Here is a 19848-nt window from a genome sequence, read left to right as displayed (position 1 = left end):
ATCGTCGCTTCAAGATCAAACCGAGACTCGAAAATACGCTCTATTGTAAATTGGGGTATCTTGAATAATTTTAGGGTGAATTCCTATTTCCTACAGAATCAAGGGTAAACCAAAACCGTTAAGTGGAAACACTAGTTCACTCAAGTCACAACTGACAACCTGTCAAATTGCTGTCAAACTGTCATTCAACTTTTGTAAAACTGCTAGCGAGATGTCCGATTCCGCCGGCGATAATTTAAAACCTCGAGTTGTTGTTTTAGGAGGTAGATATCACTATAATTAAGCCAGAATCCTTAGAATAGTGTTATTGGTGTGATAAAAATATTTTCAGTTGAATAGCAAGTTTGTGATTCGAAAGTCCGTAACGGTTTCTCTGTGTTAGTCATCATCACCCATCGGGTGTCATACGACTTTTTTACTCTTATACGGGCTTATTTCTTTTTACGGGTTCGTAGGACCTGATAGCATAGTAGTTAGCGCATGGATCCCTACCGACAATCAGGAGTATAAATCCAAGTAACCTTTTAATTTTCAACAAAAACTAACATGCTTATCGGCGAAGAAAACCTTCACTTTTGTGTAACCAGGGGCAAGAACAAAAGGTCTAGAAAAGTCGTAGTGCATCTGCATAAAAAGACCCAGCCCTTAGTGTGGAAATAACGAAACACTCGTATTTAATGCTTTTTAGTGAAAGTTTATAAATGTAACCATCACTGAACCAAAGGATATAACATAAAGATTATATCTGCAAACACTCTGATTGAGTCACTGCATGCAAGAATGAGAATCTACTGGATTGTTAGCAAGTGTATTTTGATGCTTTATTTAGACATTTACAATGCTTCAAAAGTTAAACAATAAGTAAATGATCCGTCCCTGTTTCACTCTGGTAGAATTTCTGGAATTCCTTATGCCTGTGTTGCAGATAACCTAGCTGATGCCTGCGACTTAGTTCCCGAGGATAGATTTTTAGAAAACCTGTGGGAACTCATTGATTATCCGGGATAAAAAGTAACTTATGTGTTAATTCAGGGTATAATCTATCACCATTCCAGATTTCAGCCAAATCAGTGTAGTAGTTTTTGCGTGAAAGAGTAACAAGCATACATCCATCCATACGTACAAACTTTGTTTATAATATTAGTAGGAGTAGTATACTTAGATGGATCTATATTTGAACCATCTATGATCAAATTTCAGCATTTTACAGATATTTTGGTTTGCTTCAGGGTGTGGTTTCATTGGTCGCAACCTGGTGGAGTACTTAATAAGCAATGACCTGGTGAGTGGGTTGCGAGTGGTTGACAAGACCCCTCCGCAGCTGGCCTTCCTCAATCCCACACATTTGAAATGCTTTGAAGATCCTCGGGTGGAGTACAAAAGTGCCAACCTTATAAATTCAAGTAAGTGGACTTTGTAATTTAATAACTGATTTATTGTTTCTTTTAAGTGAGCTATTCCAAAAGTCTTATTTCATCATCCCTTCATTCAGCTAACCTTCTCAATCGTTGTTTACTCCAGCCTCCTATACTTGCATCATTATATAGTTGCCTGGTAGTGATAACTAATAACCGATAAGGCTGCCTTTTACCTGACTACAGCAAAGCTAAATGGCAGGGTTATGATTTTAACAGTGTATGTATGTATGTTTGTATCAGATCCTGTGTGTTCCACTGTAATGCCTGAATTACTGAGCCAATTGATGATCAATGAGGTGACAATCAATCTGTTATTATGTTCTGGGTGACATGGGCTTATATGAAAAAAAATTACCTGGTGGATGTTGCATCCATAAATGTCAATTGGCGCCGATTCTGTTAAATGTTCTGTTTTCATTCATTTTGTGTTCTGTCTGGACACAAAATGAATTTTAAATTTAAAGACAAAATTTTAGTTCACTACAAAAACAATGAGCTCACGATTCACACGAAGTTTGACAGTTTTAAATTAAAACCCCCTGTCAAACTAGGTTATTCCTTTCATCACACTATAATATTATAAAGGCGAAAGTTTGTATGCGTGTGTGTGTATGTTTGTTACTCCTTCACGCAAAAACCACTGGACAGATTTGGCTGAAATTCAGAATGGATATAGATAATATCCTGGATTAGCACATAGGCTACTTTTTATCACGGAAAATTAAAGAGATCCCACAGGATTTTAGTGGGCGTCAGCTAGTATTACATAAGTAAGTAAAGGATGTGAATACTCAAAAATTTAGTTGTGGTCAGAATCAGCACCATTGCATAGTGAAAGTTGGTATATAGTTAGAAAACAATCATGTCAAACCAACCCAGACAAAGAGGGAAGCCACAAAAAGTTAAGTGCTATTTGATACAGCAGGAAGCCTAATTATAACAGTGATATAACTTAATTAACATTGCACAATGAGTGTGTAATGAATTGGAAACTTATTGAAGCGTTCCATTCTAAGTAAATTGAAACTGAAATACTCTTGTTTTTATAATTGTTAGCTTTCAAATAAAACAGACACTAACTAGATTATGCCCGCGTAAGTTTCAATATGACCCAGTACCAAATACTTGGATAAAGCTTGTAACTTATTTGGTGTGGATTAAGGTATTTAAAAATCCAGTGGGAACTTCTTGATTGTCTGGGACGAAGAGTAGTCTATGTCCTTACCCAGGCTGCAAGCTATTTCAGTGCCTTTTGTCAAAATCAGTTAAACGGATAGACCATGAAAAGTTAGCAAATAGACAGACACACATTCGCATTTAAAATATTAGTATGGATGTGGCTTGTATTGACCACTAGATTGTTATTATTATTGTTTGACTGTATGTTATTACTTATTATATTTAAATCATTAGGTAGGTATAGTGGTTATCACCATAGCTAGTCTTCCTTGAGGCAAAACTTGAATTTCCTTTGAACTCGGAGAATAGAGCTGCCTTTACACTATACGCTCTTTCGCTCGCGATCGGAGCGTGCAGGTTAGAACGCGTAAAAGTACGCGCAATTGCGAAGGATAAAAAACAATTTTACTATACATTCATATTTTTTTTTTATAAAATATTAGCCATGCTAATCATGACTAATACTCCCTTTTCCCCTCCAACTAAGCGTAAAGCTTGTGCCAGGAGTGGGTGCGACAATAGTGCAATGGGTAGGGTTTGAACCGCCAACCTTTCGGAAATCATAGTTCGCTCCTCAACCGTTGCGCTATTGAGACTCTACAATCTACAAATGTAATTATGTATAGTATTTTTTTTTATGTCGCTGTCTATTGACACTCTGCACTATACATATCTGTTGCTATCTATCGACAGACCGCGGGTAGTAGTCGGGATTGCTGTTAATTTTTATCTTGTTAACAAGTAATACATGACATTTTTGGTTGGACCTAAAACGGAGACAGACTTAATTATAAATGCAGTGTTGACTTTGGCCTCTGATAGCTTATCGCGAAGGATGATTCATTTCCATGTTATTTGCTACTCTTCCTGTAGTCTGTGGACTATAATATACACTAGCTGATGCCAGCAACTGCGTCTGTGTGGATTTAGGATTTTAATGTCCATGGGAACATCTATCCATACTTCCATAGATACTTAATATTACAAACGCGAAACTCGACTCTGTCTGTCTGTCTGCTAGTTTTTCACGGCTCATTCGCTCAACTGATTTTGTAAAAAGGTACAAAGATTACTTGCATCCAGCGAACGAACATAGGCTTTGTACGGGAATCTTCGTGCGTGAGTCTGACTGATTTTTCGGGACCAAAGCAGCCTATGTCTATCCCCGGGCTGCAATTATTTCATCACTATTTCTGTACCAAATATAAAGAAACGGATAAGCCATGAAAAGCTATCAGGCAGATAGACACATTTTCGCATTTATTATATTAATATGGATAAGTACCTACATAACTTCATAAGAAAAACTTCTGTCCAATGAACCTACTTTGAAATGTGAGTCACATATCCTGACGGCCGACCTCAATAAGTATGTTTCTTTCTGCCTTGCCAATATATTATTAGTACTGATTCACCACGATTCTCTCGAGAGCACAAGAATATTTTTAGGAAGAGGCATTATAAAGAAAACCTACATGCAAATGCTTAAATTTTTAACTTAGCCATTTAAGCTCTTCGTAAGTTGTTATTATGTCAGTTAGTCAGCAATACAGTGTTATCCTTATATTTTATATTATCACTAGCAACGGCCTACAACTTCGCTCTCGTGGGAATTTTGAAAAATTCAGCCTTTCTTCTAAATTCAATAGATAACCCTTTTTACAAAATTTCAATGGTCTTTTCTAGATGTACCGATAAGTTTTTGGTTTACGCTTATTCATGGTCCATTAGTATTATACTTAGATGAATTTCTTTATACAGAGGAATATAGAGGGAAGCTTATTGGAATCAAAAAAGAATATGCTAGAGTCTAGACGGATAGACAATACTCGTACAAGTAAATTGTAATATGATTAGTATTCACGCATCGCTGCACTGAACAATGGGCGCCGGCGACCGCCCTTCACAATGCTGGATGAAATAATAATATTATACGAATATATTAATAACTGCATCGTTGGTCTAGACATTAGAGGCTTGCTTACTTAGCTGTGGTCCTCGGTCTATCAAAAATAGATGATTTTTCTGATTTCATGCGGTCCGATAGTAAAATGGCGAGGGCAAACTACGAGTAGGTCGAATAGTTCCTTGTTGCAGCAAGTATGCCACGAATACGGCCAATTAGAAGAGAGGTTTAGGGCGATTACGCACTGTGTCCGAACCGAATCCGTGAAAATACGTTCTGAAGTAGTCATAGAACTATTTGTGTAACTTACGCACTAGCTCCGACTTCCATCATGCGAGTTATTCTGACATTATTGAAAATATCTCGGATGCCTCGGATTCAAATCGTCATGTCAAAGATGTCCACTGAATAGCTAGGATTTTGATCAGAGATCGGATTAGTACGTAAGCAATATCCGAGTTCGGTCCACAAGTTTTTTATGTATTATAGAAGCAGGCGTTATTCTGCGGAAGTCCATGATATACAAGGAACCAAAAGCTTAATTTGCTATAATCCGCCAAACCAACGAAATCTGTATGGTACGCAGCACCACACAAATTCCAACACCGCGCGTTTCGTCCCGACACCGGAGCATCCTCAGGAGATGTAGACCTTACAATGTCTAATTGCAAAGACTTTGCTCCGGTGTCGGGGCGAAACGCGCGTCGAGTGGTGTTGGAATTTGTGTGGTGCTGCGTACCATACAGATTTCGTTGCTTCGGCGGATTATAGCAAATTAAGCTTTTGATTCCTTGTATACAAGTTTTTTATACTTATTCGTATTTTCACGAACACTAATCGGATGAGTGCGTTACCGCTCTTAAAGATCATGATTATGCTAAGACGAAAAAGATAGGATAAATTATTAATAGGTAACTTGTTTCCAGCATCATGTGCGACAGCGCTAGAGCCGGATGGGAAGCCCTGGGCGCTGGTGGTGAACTGCGCGGGGGAGACGCGCGGCGGACAGACCGAGGCGGTGTACGCGGAGGGCATCGTCACGCTGAGCGCCAACGTCGCCAAGCAATGCGCCGCGCTGGCCGTGCGCCTCGTGGAGATATCCAGCGGGCACATGTACAGCAGCGACAAGGTACAACCCTCCACCTCCCGTGGCCTCACCAACTTCCCGGTTATATGGGCCCTATAACCCCTTAGTATTTAAAAAAAAAAAGAATATTAGCCACGCTAATTATGACTAATACTCCCCTTTTCCCTCCAATTAAGCGTAAAGCGTAAAGGAGTGGGTACGACAATAGTGCAACGGGTGGGGTTTGAACCGCGGACCTTTCGGAAATCAGTCCGCTCGTCAACAGTTGAGCTATCCAGGCTCTTGAAGTTGAGTATTTGCTTCTGGCGGGGTTCCCGATAACGCCTTCTTGACTCGATACAAGTTATTTATCTATCACTGTCATTTTTGACGACCTTCATTGCGCAACGAAGAGCGCTGTGGTGTTATTAGTAGAAGGTCCCGGGTTCGATTCCCGTGGCAATTTTGAATTTTATAATTTCTCAATTTTCTTTGGTCTGGGTCTGTTGGGTCGCTTCGGCCGTGGCTAGTTACCATCCTATCGGCAAAACCGTGCCGCCAAGCGATTTAGCGTTCCGGTACGATGCCGTGTAGAAACCAAAGCCGACCGGCCACGTTCGGAAAAAATCAACACAGTGACAAGGTACCTAAAATCCTGTCTAAGAAAAAAACGAGCGTTATTTTCTTTGATGGTTTTACTTGAAGAAATAAGCGCTCGTCACAGATGAGCTGGCGCGAAACGTATGACGTCACCTATTCATCATCATCATTATCGTCGCCGGCTCACTACTGAGCACGAGTCTCCTCTCAGAATGAGAAGGGTTTAGCCATAGTCCACGCTGGCCAACCCTCAAGGATCCTGATCCCCAGGTTAAGAAGCGATATGCTATTTTCAATCAACCAATCATTTATTTGCTCTAAATGCAGGTTAACAAAGATATTACAATTATTCATTTAGTAGTATCATATCACCACATTTGCCATGCAATGGCGTGCGAATATTTTATATAACACCTAATATTAAATGCAAGTACAAACTCTTCTAACAAAAATAAACCCTTTCAGCCGCAAAAAGAAGAGTGTCCCATAGAGCCATGGACGGTGGAGGGGCGCATGAAGAGTCGCGTGGAGCAGGAGCTCAAGAACATGCCCCAACTCGACTACACCATCCTGAGGCCCGCCATTGTCTATGGTGTTGGAGATAGGAGAAGCTTGAGTAAGTATTATAATCCATACCTACAATGTAGTGAAACTAGGCCCAATTTTGTCGACTCTATGAGACCCACCAATTGTGTCACTACCCATATTATGGATTCGAAAGGTGTTGTTTATTGGTTTGTTCTTCAATCACGTCATATCAGAGCAACGGATCGACGTGATTTTTTACATGGATAAAACATGGATTTTAGTTAAAAAACCTGGAGAGTGACATAGGCTACATTTTATCCTGGAAAATCAAAGAGATCTCACGAGATTTATTCATAATCCACCCGAACGAAGTTGCGGGCATCAACTAGTAAAAAGATAAAACTTAGAACTGACATATAATCAACTACATGATACCCGCGACTTCGTCTGCATGGATTTAAAATTTTAAAAAAATTGAATTCAGATTTTCCAGGACAAAAAGAAGCCTAGGCCCATCCCCAGAATGCTAGCTTTCTGTACCAATTTTTTTATATTACCTTCAACTAACTGACCTTTTTAATAACTGACTGACCTTTATCCAGCACCGCGTCTCCTCTACGGCGGCATATACAAGCATCTCGGTGAAACCATGAAGCTTCTGTGGACTGCCGACCTAAAGATGAATACCGTTCACGTCAGAGACGTGTGCCGTGCTATTTGGACTCTGGGCCTTAGACCCGACGCCAAGGGGCAGATATACAACGTAGTGGACGAAGCCAACAGCAGCCAAGGCAGTCTAGCAGAACTGGTAGCGGAGATATTCAAGATAAACCATGATTACTATGGCACTACTATATCTACATTGGCTAAGGTAAGTATATTTTTAGAGTGCATCTACATACCACCATCATCATCAACATCATCATCAACCCATTGCCGATCCACTGAGCATAGGTCTCCTCTCAGAATGTGAAGCGTACTTAGAATGGGAAGGGAATTTTTTATTTTTTAAATTCACGGTTTTCGGATTCTTTCCCTTACTTTGTGCTATAAGACATACTTATATGCCTTTAATGATTCGAGGTCAACGGGAAGTACCTTATAGTTTTTCTTGACAGACGCGATAGACAGCCTACGAAGTGATCCTTTGAACTTTAAAGGTTCCTTTTTTCCTTTTTAAAAAATCCGTACCTCGAATTTTAAAAATGGCAGATTTTGTGCGCTATAATGTGCGACTGAAAAAGACGCAGTGCAAACCGCAGTTAGATTTTTTTTATCTTTTAAATTACTTGTTCCAGAACGACATAGCGTCCGTAGCTGAAGAGGCTAACGACAAGCATCTCACAGCGTGGGCGGACATCTGCCGCAAGTACGCGCTGGAGCACACGCCGCTGGAGCCCAGCGCCGGCGCGGAACTGCTGCTCAACAAGCAGCTGTGTCTCGACGGAGCCAAGCTCAGGGCGATACTGCAGCCCGACGTGCCCGCGCCCAGCGTCGACAAGCTGCTGGAGGTAGGTTTGTGAAGTGGCCGCCAAACAGAGCAGCTGCGTTCCACAAGCGGACATCTGCCGCAAGTACGCGCTGGAGCACACGCCGCTGGAGCCCAGCGCCGGCGCGGAACTGCTGCTCAACAAGCAGCTGTGTCTCGACGGAGCCAAGCTCAGGGCGATACTGCAGCCCGACGTGCCCGCACCCAGCGTCGACAAGCTGCTAGAGGTAGGTTTGTGAAGTGGCCGCCAAACAGAGCAGCTGCGTTCCACAAGCGGACATCTGCCGCAAGTACGCGCTGGAGCACACGCCGCTGGAGCCCTGAAGTAAAACTTCTTTAGACGCGATTTAGCGTTCTGGTACGGTGTCATGTAGAAACCAAAGGGTATGCATCAGCTTAAAAAAGACTGCCACACCCCTTGTAGGTTAGCCCGCGTCCATCTCACCAGCAGGTGAGATTGTGGTCGTTTGCCATCTTATAGCTATAAAATATTAAAAAATGTGTTTTGCAATTTGTTTCAGGTACTAGAAGATTATGCTTCAATGAATCTTTTCCCAAAGGAGCTTTTGCTATGACCATTTACTGCCAATTAGGTGTACAAGTCGCTTCCCCAGTGTTTGTATGTGTATACCGCGATTTCACCATAGTTCAGCAATCATACAGTAGTGTAACAAGTTTGTTTAAACTTCGAGTTCTATACTGGGGCCCCAAGCGGAAACTATGTGACAAAAATTTGTCATACTATACATATTACTTTAAACAAGTGATTTTGGGTCCACTTGTATAGACGTTTCCGAACTGTATGGTTACTAAGCTGTGGTGAAAAATAAGAGCTTAAAGTTACGAAAGACATTATGTTGTAAAGTTTTATCGAAATTATTTTAAGCTTAACAATATTTTAGATTCTAAAGCAAGGCCAATGAAATATCTGCAAAGTGACTAAGAGCCAGCGTGTGCCAGGCCTTCGTTATTTTATAAACGCTGGAAGATTATTACTTATCTGCATATTGTCCCCAACACATATATTAATAACTATACATCTGTGGTTCCAAGTCTTGCTAACACGGCTGCGCCATCTTGTTTCAATACAAACATTATATCGCATCTCATTGGCCTAGCTTTAGATATTTATATAAATCTAATTGTTTACACAATCCTATTAAAATAGTGTTTTACAAAAAGTTGGTTGAAATGTTTGAAACATTTTTACTTTGGATGAAATATAACGAAATTTTTATTATGTCTACAATCGTTCAGGGTTTTAAAATTATTATAATAAGACGAAGACATCGTGCTGTGATAAAATTAACTGTGAACTTGAGAGTTCAACGTTTTGGCCAATATAAAGCAATCTAATTAACTATGCCGGTTGGTTATCTTCATACTTGGGAACAAAATGTACTTAAACTTATTTCTTGCACAAAAGGTAAACAAAAATCTGTTGAGAGGAGTTTATTCGTAGTGGGCTCCATACAAACGTAGTTTGACTCTCATTTGAATACTAACGAATCAAATTCAATGCAGTCGTATTGTAGAAAAAACCGGTCAAGTGGGAATCTAACTCGCACACTCAGGATTCTCTACCATCGTATAAGATATACGTCCCTAACACTTTTATGTAGAACAGATTGCCAAATTTCATGACTTTAGGTCAACGGGAAGTACCGGACGTTAAGTTTTTCAATATGATGTATGAATAAGATAAGATACTATACATATATTATAATTATATATTATACTTATGAAAGTCTTATCTAATGTTCTGAAACACGAAGATAGCCAAACGGTTGATTTTGATCTACTTACTAAAAAATAAAGACTGGCGAATGGCGATACCAAAAAGCATGTTCGCTTTTTCTACTAAACTTTTTAACCGAAATAATATAACCACTTCACGATCCACCGAAGTGTAATCTAATGATAAAATATACATAGTTATATAAATACATAGTATATGTAATGAGATCCTAGTGATTATTGTCTGTACTTAAGAAATCGAGTGTATCCCAACCATTATTTTTAATATTTTCAATTAAGTACTTAATTTTTACTCTTTTCGTAAATAGGTTACCTATACTATTTTTTTTTAATATTTGGCTACATATTTCGCGTTTTTTAAATTTTAGGCCCAAGCAGAGCTTTGCAAGCTGAATTCCACTTTATGTTTCCACGTTTAGGGCCTGCGCAGACGTAAGACTTTTGTGCGCGGGCAAAAATCCCCGGAGTGTAGGTAAAATATCCACCGGAAACTTGGCACGGACTCAACGCACAAACAAACTAACGGGCACACGGACTAAAATCCGCCGTCTGCGCTGACACGTTCTATTTTTTCGAGAACTTCCCCATACTTGTGCAATCCGGTATGTAATGTCCTCGGCTATTCGGGGGACTTTAATTCCCCCGTATGCTTTATTCGATGCAATTGTAAGCGATATAATATTTTGACTGGCATAAAAGTACCCCGAAGACTGTCCCTAGTCTGTGCAGGCCTTTATATAGTTCTCAACCAGTTAAAGTTGCCTTCAAACTAGTACCTAATATTATATTACATCTAAGTGTGAACAGTGACATTAAAAAGTAGGGTGAGCGATATTTATATATTATATTATATTTCCGTAGTTTGAAGGCAACTTATGTCGTTCGACGGGTGCTATTGAAATGTAATAGGTATATTATTTATCAAAGCGATCGATTGCATTGGAGTTTAGAAAAGTTTTAGTTCGAAAGTTGCACATGTGAGATAATATAGTAACTTCATTTATCAATACAATGTGCGGGTTGGCAAAAATTTAATTTTAATATTTTATTTTCAAGCATCTATAGTCTAAAACTAAGCCTAGAGCGTTTGTTGTTTTCAGCAATGGAAGCGTTTGGTTGTTAAGAGCGCCTTCAAAGCCGTAAAGTGGTCGCGATGCTTTGTAAATCCATATAATTTCGATCGATGAACTGACACACGGCTGCAACGCGTGCATAGCGCTCCAGTCACGCATTATTATTTATATGTATTTACAAAGCTATGCTATGCCCGTTGCACTATTGTCGTACCTACTCCTAGCACAAGCCTGACGCTTATAGTGGTCCCCCTCCTGTCTGTTGGGTGGTCATTGGCACCATATTGGCATGAGAAGACGCAGATTTTGTTTATTTTCATTTGATTTTCATTCCATTCATTCAGGAAAATCAATTGAAAACAAACAAAATCTGCGTCTTCTTATGCAAATATGGTGCCAATGAGTTGGATAGACAGGGGAGCCAACATAACGCCATAGGTACTATTCGATGAAACGCTAGTTGGAGAGGAAAGGGGAATATTAGTCATTTTAACATGGCTAATATGCTTTTTTTACTGTGCCGTGCTGCTTTGCTTTCACGCTGCACTTTGCGGCTTTGCAGGCGCCCTAAGCCCTAATTTCGCTGAGTTTTGAGCGCTCCTTAAGAGTTATCTGCTTTGTGTTAGGGAATTTGCTTGTTATAAAACGATGCGTTTTAGAAACAAAGTTTCACTTATATTATAAAGGTCTATCGCTTAGAAAGAAATTATAAAAAAGAAACTGTAATAGACCTGCAATATTGAGTTATGCATATTAAAAAAATTATATATACATTTTTTTTGTCTTATTTATGATGCCTATTGCCTACTCAAACATATATGAAAACCTTTTGACTAAAACCACGCTGCGAATCGTCTCGTAACATGCGATTATCTTTTCAAGCGGGCCACATCAAAAATTGCAGCTATTTTTATGTACACAATCCTAACTAAAATAACAAGTCATTATGTATCGCTATAAAGACGAAACCTTTGTATTTTTGTATGTTTGTATTGAATAGGCTCAAAAACTACTGGACCGATTTCAAAATTTCTTTTATCATTACTTAGAGGGATTCTTCCGAATCCGTATAGTATAGGGTAAGTAATAAAAGACCCGTGTAAGCGTATAAACACTGTATTAATTAGGAAAAACAACTTATTACGACTAGACGAGACAATTTACGCGGCACCGCTTATCCTGCGCACAGGCGCGGGATTCGGTGGTTCAGAACGGACTGAGGGGGTGAGGGAAGAGGGGCTGCATAACGAACCGGCGCTCGCCGCATACGACAGGGGCGTGAAGCGGGGTTCGACCTGGGTACTATATCCTCTCCCTCCAAGCCAGCAGAAGATTCTGGAGCTGGCTTGGGACTAGCTGTTTTCCGGGGCCTACCCTTCTTTCGGACATGAGTAATGGCCCCACAACCTCCTGCATACGGGGTCAGGAGGCTGGCATGGTACTTGCCCCGAGGCGTGCCCTCACCATCGACCACCTCATACGTGGTGGGGGAGATAACCCTACTAACCCGATACGGGCCTTCCCGTCGGGGAGCAAACTTGGAAGTAAAACCTTTCACCGCCTGACTAGCACGATGACTTTCCAGTAGAACGAGGTCACCCTCTTTGTAGGTTGGCCCTGGACGGCGGGCTTTATCTGCGGACTCCTTCCGAAGATCTTGTTGCCGTTCGACTCGCCACTTCACTTCCTGTAGGCGCTCTACGAAGTCCCTCAAGTACGGCGTGATTTGTGGTACGTAGTTCTCCTGCTCTACAACTGCCCTCAGGTCGCAGGCTACATCTAGGGGAGACCGGAACTCGCGCGCAAAGGTTAAATAAGCGGCGGAGTGTCCTGTGCCCTGGTTAGGTGCCGTATTAAGCGCAAAGACCACCGAAGGTAATGCTTCCGGCCAACGACGATGCTCAGGATCGATCATCATCGCCAGCATCTGTTTCATTTCTCGATTTTTCCGTTCAGCTGGGTTAGCTTCGGGGTGGTACACTGGAATTAAGTTCTGGTTCACCCCGAGAACGTGCAGGGCCTTCTGCATCACCGCTGAAACGAATTGGACCCCATTGTCCGAGATGACACGGCGCGGAAACCCATAACGTAGGAACACTTCCTCAATAAGGGCTCTGGCACAACTCTCGGCAGTGGCGTCAGTCAAAGGAATCAATTCCACCCATCTGCTTGCGGTGTCTTCTACAAGGAATATATATTTCTCCCCCTGGCTACCTTCTGGTAGTGGGCCAAATAAGTCCATAGCGAGGACTTCAAACCTTTGGGCTGGAACAGGGGTTTGTAGAAGACCGGCTGGTTTGAGGTTGGTCGGCTTGAACTTCTGACACAAATCACAAGCCTTTAGATAGGTGGTCACGTACTGGCGCATGTTTGGGAAATAGAATCTCTCCTTGATCCGTTTTAGAGTGCGCTCCAGGCCTAAATGACCCGCAGTTGGGGCATCATGGAGCTGCTTCAGGACTTCCGCACGCATAGATTCCGGTACTACCAACTGGGGCTCCTCGGATTCGCAAATCGGATCAAACCGAAATAGAACTCCATTCGAAACATAATATCCGCGATCGGTCCAACGAGTGGCAGCTTCACCGTCTTCGAAGTCTGAAAGTATCTTCGCTATTTCAGGATCTCCGAGCTGAGCAGCGCGCAGCTCTTCGGAGCTACGGTGAGGTAGATCGACGGAGACAGGACAGATGTCGCATGTGGTTTCTACCACGTCATTCCGGGAGGAGTCACAGACGGGACGGCTAAGGGTGTCCGCCACCACATTGACCCGCCCCGGAGTGTACTCAATATTCAGATTAAAAGCCTGAATCTTAAGGGCCCATCGGGCTAGGCGACCGCTTGGTGTTTTCAAAGAAAGGAGCCACTTCAGAGGCTGGTGGTCCGATGCCACCTGGACTTGGGCGCCTTCGAGGTACCCTCGAAATTTCTCTAAGGCCCATACCACCGCCAGCGCCTCTTTCTCCGTGGTGGAATAGTTCCGTTCTGCGGAGGTCAATAACCTGCTGGCATACTCAATGGGTTTCTCAGATTTCTGATCCGGGCCTTGCATCAGCACGGCACCCAATGCATAATCACTAGCATCAGTGCGCAATACGAATCCCCGCTCAAAGTCTGGTTGCTGGAGGATCGGACTCGTCGTGAGTCGCCTCTTAAGCTCATTGAATGCTTTGGTCTCCTCCGCTCCCCATTTCCAGGGTCTATCTTTTTTAGTGAGATCCGTCAAGGCGCGGGCAACTTCCGAAAATTGGGGAATAAACTTCCGAAACCAACAACAGGTTTGCAGGAAGCTTCTTAATCCCTTTAGGTTGGTAGGCGGAAGTCTACCCACAATAGCTTCAATTTTCCCGGGATCCGGCTCTATTCCACGGACGGTCACCACGTGCCCTAAAAATGTTACTCTCTCCCTGGCAAACACACATTTTTCACGGTTTGCGCGGAGATGGAATTGTCGCAGGCGGTCGAACACCTGCTGCAAATCGCGCACGTGTGCTGGTAGGTTTTCGGAAATTACCAAAATATCGTCCAAATAAGCTACCACGGCAATATCCTTAAGGCCGGCACGGAACCGATCCATTAGCCGCTGGAACGTGGACGGCGAGTTCTTCAAGCCAAAGGGCATGCGCCGAAATTGAAACGTCCCAAACGGTGAAACGAAGGCCGTTTTGTGTCGATCCTCTGGGGCCACCTCAACTTGCCAGTAGCCTGATCGCAAGTCGATCGTGGACATCACACAGTTACTCTTGGCAGAAGCCAGTAGATCGTCTATTAATGGAAGCGGATACTTGTCCGTTCGTGTTACGGCGTTCAACTTCCTATAGTCTACGCAAAATCTGGTCTCACCATTTTTCTTGGGTACTAGAACCACAGGTGAGGTCCACTCGGACTCAGCTTCCTCGATAACATCAAGTTCTAGCATCTTATCAATTCCCGCTCTTATTATTTCTTTCTTCGCGGGGGTAACCCGATACGGTGGGGTTGAAATGGGCGCGGCGTTCCCTGTATCGATCCTATGCATAGCAAAGGGCGTCGGCCCTCCCCCTGCACCAAAGATTTCTTCATTCTCTTCTAATAGCCTACTCAATTGCTCTTTATCAGCTGGACATAAGAGAGTGCCTTCGCCTTCACGAAGGGTAACCGCAGCACTAACCACCGCGTGGTTAGTGGTTTCATACATTAGTTCATGGAACTCTGTCGACCGTAACGAAAACCTATTTTTTTGAAAATCAAGTACCATGCCAGCGTCCCTAATAAAATTCATTCCTAATAGGGAGTCTATAGCACCAGGCAAGACCATAAAAAGGGTTGACACCTCCACTTCCTGCACCTTTACATTTACTAAAGCCGTCTCTACAACCTGGACTCGTTGACTTCCGTCCGCTAAACGCAATTCAGTTTCTACACTATTGAACACTTGGCCATTTGACCTTAAATGCTTTGCTAAACTATCACTAGCCACTGATTGCTTTGCACCGGTATCGAGCAGTGCCGTACCTATAGCCCCGAACACTTCAATGTTAAATATTGGACGCACACGCGGGCTTAGCACGAATTCACCTACGGACACTGATTGAAACGCTGTCGTTGACGGAGGTGGAGTGTTCTTTTCTTTACACGTCTTGCAATTGGATCGTATAACGCCGGGTGCACCGCAACCAAAACATGTTATGGCTGGGCGCAGCTCCGACGATGCTGCGGCAGGTTCACTCTTGACGGGAGCTGGAGTGAGCTTGTTCTTGATTCGGCGGCAGTCCTCCTTGACATGGCCGAACATCTTACAAAAAGAGCACCGTGGTCTCGGCTTGCTCTGTGAGGCTTTTTCTGGTTTCACATCAGAAGCTGGTGGAGAGGTTGAAGCCTGTGCCACAGACGGTGACGGGTAGGCACATGTAGATGTATTTTTCCCAGTGGGAGCCACCGCACTCCCTTCCTCTAGGACCTCCTCTACTACCCGTGCTTGTTGCAGCAGCTCAGTGAACGATGTGAAGGCAGTCCTTACTATCTTCTCACGGATTCTCTTATGGAGCAGCCCATATACCATATCGAGCTGTACTGGATTCTCAGGTAGAGTATTTGGAGCTAACTGGGCAATAAGGGCTCTTACTCTACACACAAAGACATCGGTGCGCTCCTCACGTTGCTCCCGGCTGAATATCTCCCGATAAATTCTGTGCGGCGGGAGGCGTGGCCCAAACGTTTGCCGAAGTAAGCTTATTGCTTCCTGCCAACTCAAAACTGAATGCTTAACGCCCTGCCACCAGGTCGCTGCAAAGTCCGTCAGTAGCATTGGCAGGCCTCTTAAGGCAATATCGTCGCTAACGCCCACACACTCCTTATAAATCTGTACAGAGTCTATGAACGCCAGAACATCGGCGACTCCATTGTATCTCGCCGTACATTTAGCTAAATTTGTACTCACAGTCGTTGACGGTGGCGGCGCGCCTTGCGCAGGCGGCTGCGACCGTAAAGATTGTATGATGAATGCTAGTTGTTGGTTCGTCATTACCACGGGTGCGGCTGTACTCGGTTGTGATGGTAACGCGGCGCCGGACGGAGCCTGCCCAAACTGTTCCATTTGCTCAAAGTCAGGCGGCTCACGCCCGTACACTTGCTGCGGCGCCGGGGAGGGCGCGTCGCCGGAGGCGGCGCCCGCCAGCGGCGGCGTCGTCGTCCGCACGTCGACGAATAAATCACCTCCATCTGCCTGCATTGTATCCGCTACAGGCTGCTGTGTACCACGCGAAGCACTACTAGCACGCGACCGTGTTAGCACCATGTCCACATAAGTCTATTACGCACTATACCTATAGTCAACACGCACTCTCGCGAAGTTAATGCACCACAAAAGTAGTAACGTCGGTAGGTACCTAGGCTACCTATCTAGGCCGCCTAGCAACAACAAAGTTCGACAACTGTTCATAAACCACGCGAAGTTAGGTATCTAAGTCATACGTACGCGCGCACGCCGCCGTAGTAACTTGAATGTTTTTCTTAAAACAAGTCCAAACTAGACTTAATACCTAAACACGGAAACACCTTAGTTCAAAAGTTTTATTCACTACACGATGTATTCCGGGTTTCTAGGTACCCTAACTTAATACCTAAATCTACCGTAACGTTCGATGGGGCCGTCTATACCTAGACTCCCACACGAAGCGTTTGTAGGAAACCCCTCAGTTCAAAAGTTTTATTCACCACACCTGTATTCCAGGCTTCTAGGTACCCTAACTTAATACCTAAATCTAGGTTAGCACAAAGTGTCACTGTCGTTACCCTAAATAAACGTTCGTCGCGGTCCTAGGTAGCCATAACGTACCAATACCTAGTATCACACAAAGCGTCTCTGTAGGCATCCAACTGTTCACCGACAAATAGGTACCTATTTCTACGTAACGTTCGACGGGCCCGTCTATAAATAGACTCCCTACACGAAGCGGTACGAAACACCTTAGGTAATGTTCACTGATAGCTAATGTTCACCGGTTTACGGCTTGTAACGTCACACCTATCCCACTACCTAGGTAACCTACCCAAGCACTAAGGATGCCTAACTGTGAGCACTTACAATCCACTCGTACCCGTAAAGCACTAGATCAGTTTGTTTTTTTGAGCCCGAACTGACAAAACACACACACAAAACTGTTCGTAAGTGTCTATACACCTATTCTAGGAATAATAATAAACACTTCGAATGTTCGTGAGTACTGCGTAGTTATCGATTTTTCTAGTCGTGGTTGGGTTTTTTCCATTAACCACTGTCTGAACACTTTACACGGCCCCACGTTGGGCGCCACTTATAGGGTAAGTAATAAAAGACCCGTGTAAGCGTATAAACACTGTATTAATTATGAAAAACAACTTATTACGACTAGACGAGACAATTTACGCGGCACCGCTTATCCTGCGCACAGGCGCGGGATTCGGTGGTTCAGAACGGACTGAGGGGGTGAGGGAAGAGGGGCTGCATAACGAACCGGCGCTCGCCGCATACGACAGGGGCGTGAAGCGGGGTTCGACCTGGGTACTATATCAGGCTATATTTTATCCCGGAAAATAGAAAAAATAAATGTCCACCCGTGCGAAGCCGGGGCGGGTCGCTAGTGTGCTTATATCGCACTAAGACTGTTAAAACGAGACAGCGTTACATCGCTGAAAAAAGCTGTCTCGTTTTAACTGAAACTTAATTCTGAGCAAAGTCAAAGTGCGTTCTATAGATCTACTAAACCTAAGACTAACTTAGAGTGTACACTATACAACTGCAACAATCGTGTGACAACTTTGCCTATAAGCCCCCGTCCACACACTGCCCGTGTGGCATGGGAAGGAGCGAGGAACCGAGGCAGAGACAGTGTGGCCGCGTTACTCGCATGTTCCTCGTTCATGCCCATCGCTCCCTATTTTGTCGGTAAGTATGCAATAGCGTACAGTTTCGACGTCCATCGCGTTGCAAAGGCGAGTGACTCGCGATTAATTGCGCGAGTAGAGCAGTGTGTGGACGGGCGGTTACGGTTCACGAGATACAGCCCACTGACAGACAGGCGGAGCGGACGAACAGCGGACGCTTGATAAATAGTAATAGCGTCCTAATAAATAAACTCATAATAATCTACTTACTAATTAAAGCAAGTAGGTAGTAGATACAAATTACAATAGTGAAAAGTTAGTAAGTAATTGCTAATTTTTGCAATGCGATATATTAAATTAAAAGGGGTTCAAAAAGCCACTCAGAAAGCGACAGCGACCCACGCCCCTCTCCGAAGAGAAGAATGAACGATCATCGAAGACTGACGGTTTGCACCATCGTCCGCCTCACGCTCAGGCCGCCGCGCCACGTCTCGTCATCGTGACCTGTACTGGGCTCACATGATGTGTGCGTCTTGTTAAGAGCTTACTATAGAAATGATCCTATGAAGTAAGGTCTTAACAAAACTGGCTGATCCAGTTAGTGTCATATTTCGGTAAACAGTCCTTTTTAGCGCCATTAACTTATGACAATAAACCGTTAAGTGACATCTAGTGACGTGAAACTAAACTAATACTACTATACTAACTTGCACAATACAAACTGAGCAAACCTTGGTTCAGCTTCGTCGTGACAAAGGCGTATCTGTAGGAAGCGACATCTAACGGTTATCCATATACTAATACTAATAAATAAAATTGTAGTGATTGTCTGTTTGAACGGGCTAATCTTCGGAATGGCTGAACCTATTTTGACAGGACTTTCACAGACAAGTAGAGGATTAACCAAGGGGTAGCATAGGCTGTTTTTTAACCGACTCTAAAAATGGAGGAGTTGTGTTTCTCTACCTATGCACCGATATCGCTGAGATTTCTGAACCAATTTGAGTTTTTTTTTAAATCGACAGAGGAACTTTAGGACATTGTTCCATTAGAAATTTGGATTCCAACTCCTTAATCCTGATGCTGCAGGGGTTCTGACCAATCCTCACGGGCGAAGCTGCGCGCATCATCTAGTTATTCATATTGTTATTCCTTCCCAAACCGATACTTGAACGATACGATGAACTTTATCCTTGAATAATAAATGTGGGATCGATGTAGACTTTTCACAATGATTCATTTATGATGCTGTTCGCAACATTCGTACCAATTTTTAGCTCTATGCAAATTATTGTAACCTTGAAAATGTCTATTTTGTGTAGGTACCACATTTCGTCAAAATCGGATTTTAAAACGGGACCCTGAAAAGCTAGCACACAGACACTTCCACATTCATATTAGTAGGTAATAGGTATGCATCAATAAAACGCACAGATGAATCAAATATTTTTTAATATTACTCAACAAGAAACAATGTCGCTCAAAAT

The 19848-nt window shown here is 43.1% G+C and overlaps 1 protein-coding gene and 1 non-coding gene across 3 annotated transcripts; one reads left to right on the top strand and one right to left on the bottom strand.

Annotated features, from left to right (window-relative positions):
- The first annotated feature begins 159 nt into the window (after window positions 1-159).
- LOC123868760 lies at window positions 160-9589 on the top strand. 2 transcript variants are annotated; one of them, XM_045911364.1, is made up of 8 exons: window positions 160-263; window positions 1230-1403; window positions 5430-5632; window positions 6635-6785; window positions 7300-7568; window positions 7996-8055; window positions 8261-8413; window positions 8708-9589. In XM_045911364.1, exons 1-8 carry the CDS (start codon window positions 212-214, stop codon window positions 8759-8761), a joined length of 1116 nt encoding a protein of 371 aa, XP_045767320.1. In that variant the 5' UTR covers window positions 160-211; the 3' UTR covers window positions 8762-9589. The 2 variants fall into 2 exon arrangements, with proteins under 2 accessions (XP_045767320.1, XP_045767319.1); XM_045911363.1 differs by lacking the exon at window positions 8261-8413 and having other exon boundaries at window positions 7996-8208.
- A 9147-nt stretch (window positions 9590-18736) lies between these two features.
- LOC123869263 lies at window positions 18737-18939 on the bottom strand. Its single transcript, XR_006796853.1, has one exon. It is a non-coding gene; the product is annotated as a small nucleolar RNA U3 (small nucleolar RNA).
- Between the last annotated feature and the right edge of the window lie 909 nt (window positions 18940-19848).

The sequence above is a fragment of the Maniola jurtina genome, chromosome 10, assembly GCF_905333055.1.
Source record: "Maniola jurtina chromosome 10, ilManJurt1.1, whole genome shotgun sequence".
NCBI classification, from domain to species: Eukaryota; Metazoa; Arthropoda; class Insecta; order Lepidoptera; family Nymphalidae; genus Maniola; species Maniola jurtina.
This window is presented reverse-complemented; position numbering and strand designations above follow the sequence as displayed.

Bases quoted from the DNA above. Each gene is read 5' to 3' on its own strand.
- LOC123868760 (XM_045911364.1), top strand. From the start codon at position 212: ATGTCCGATTCCGCCGGCGATAATTTAAAACCTCGAGTTGTTGTTTTA. The intron at 1,404-5,429 runs GTAAGTGGACTT...ACTTGTTTCCAG, and splicing joins TGCCAACCTTATAAATTCAA to CATCATGTGCGACAGCGCTA. The intron at 8,414-8,707 runs GTAGGTTTGTGA...AATTTGTTTCAG, and splicing joins GCGTCGACAAGCTGCTAGAG to GTACTAGAAGATTATGCTTC.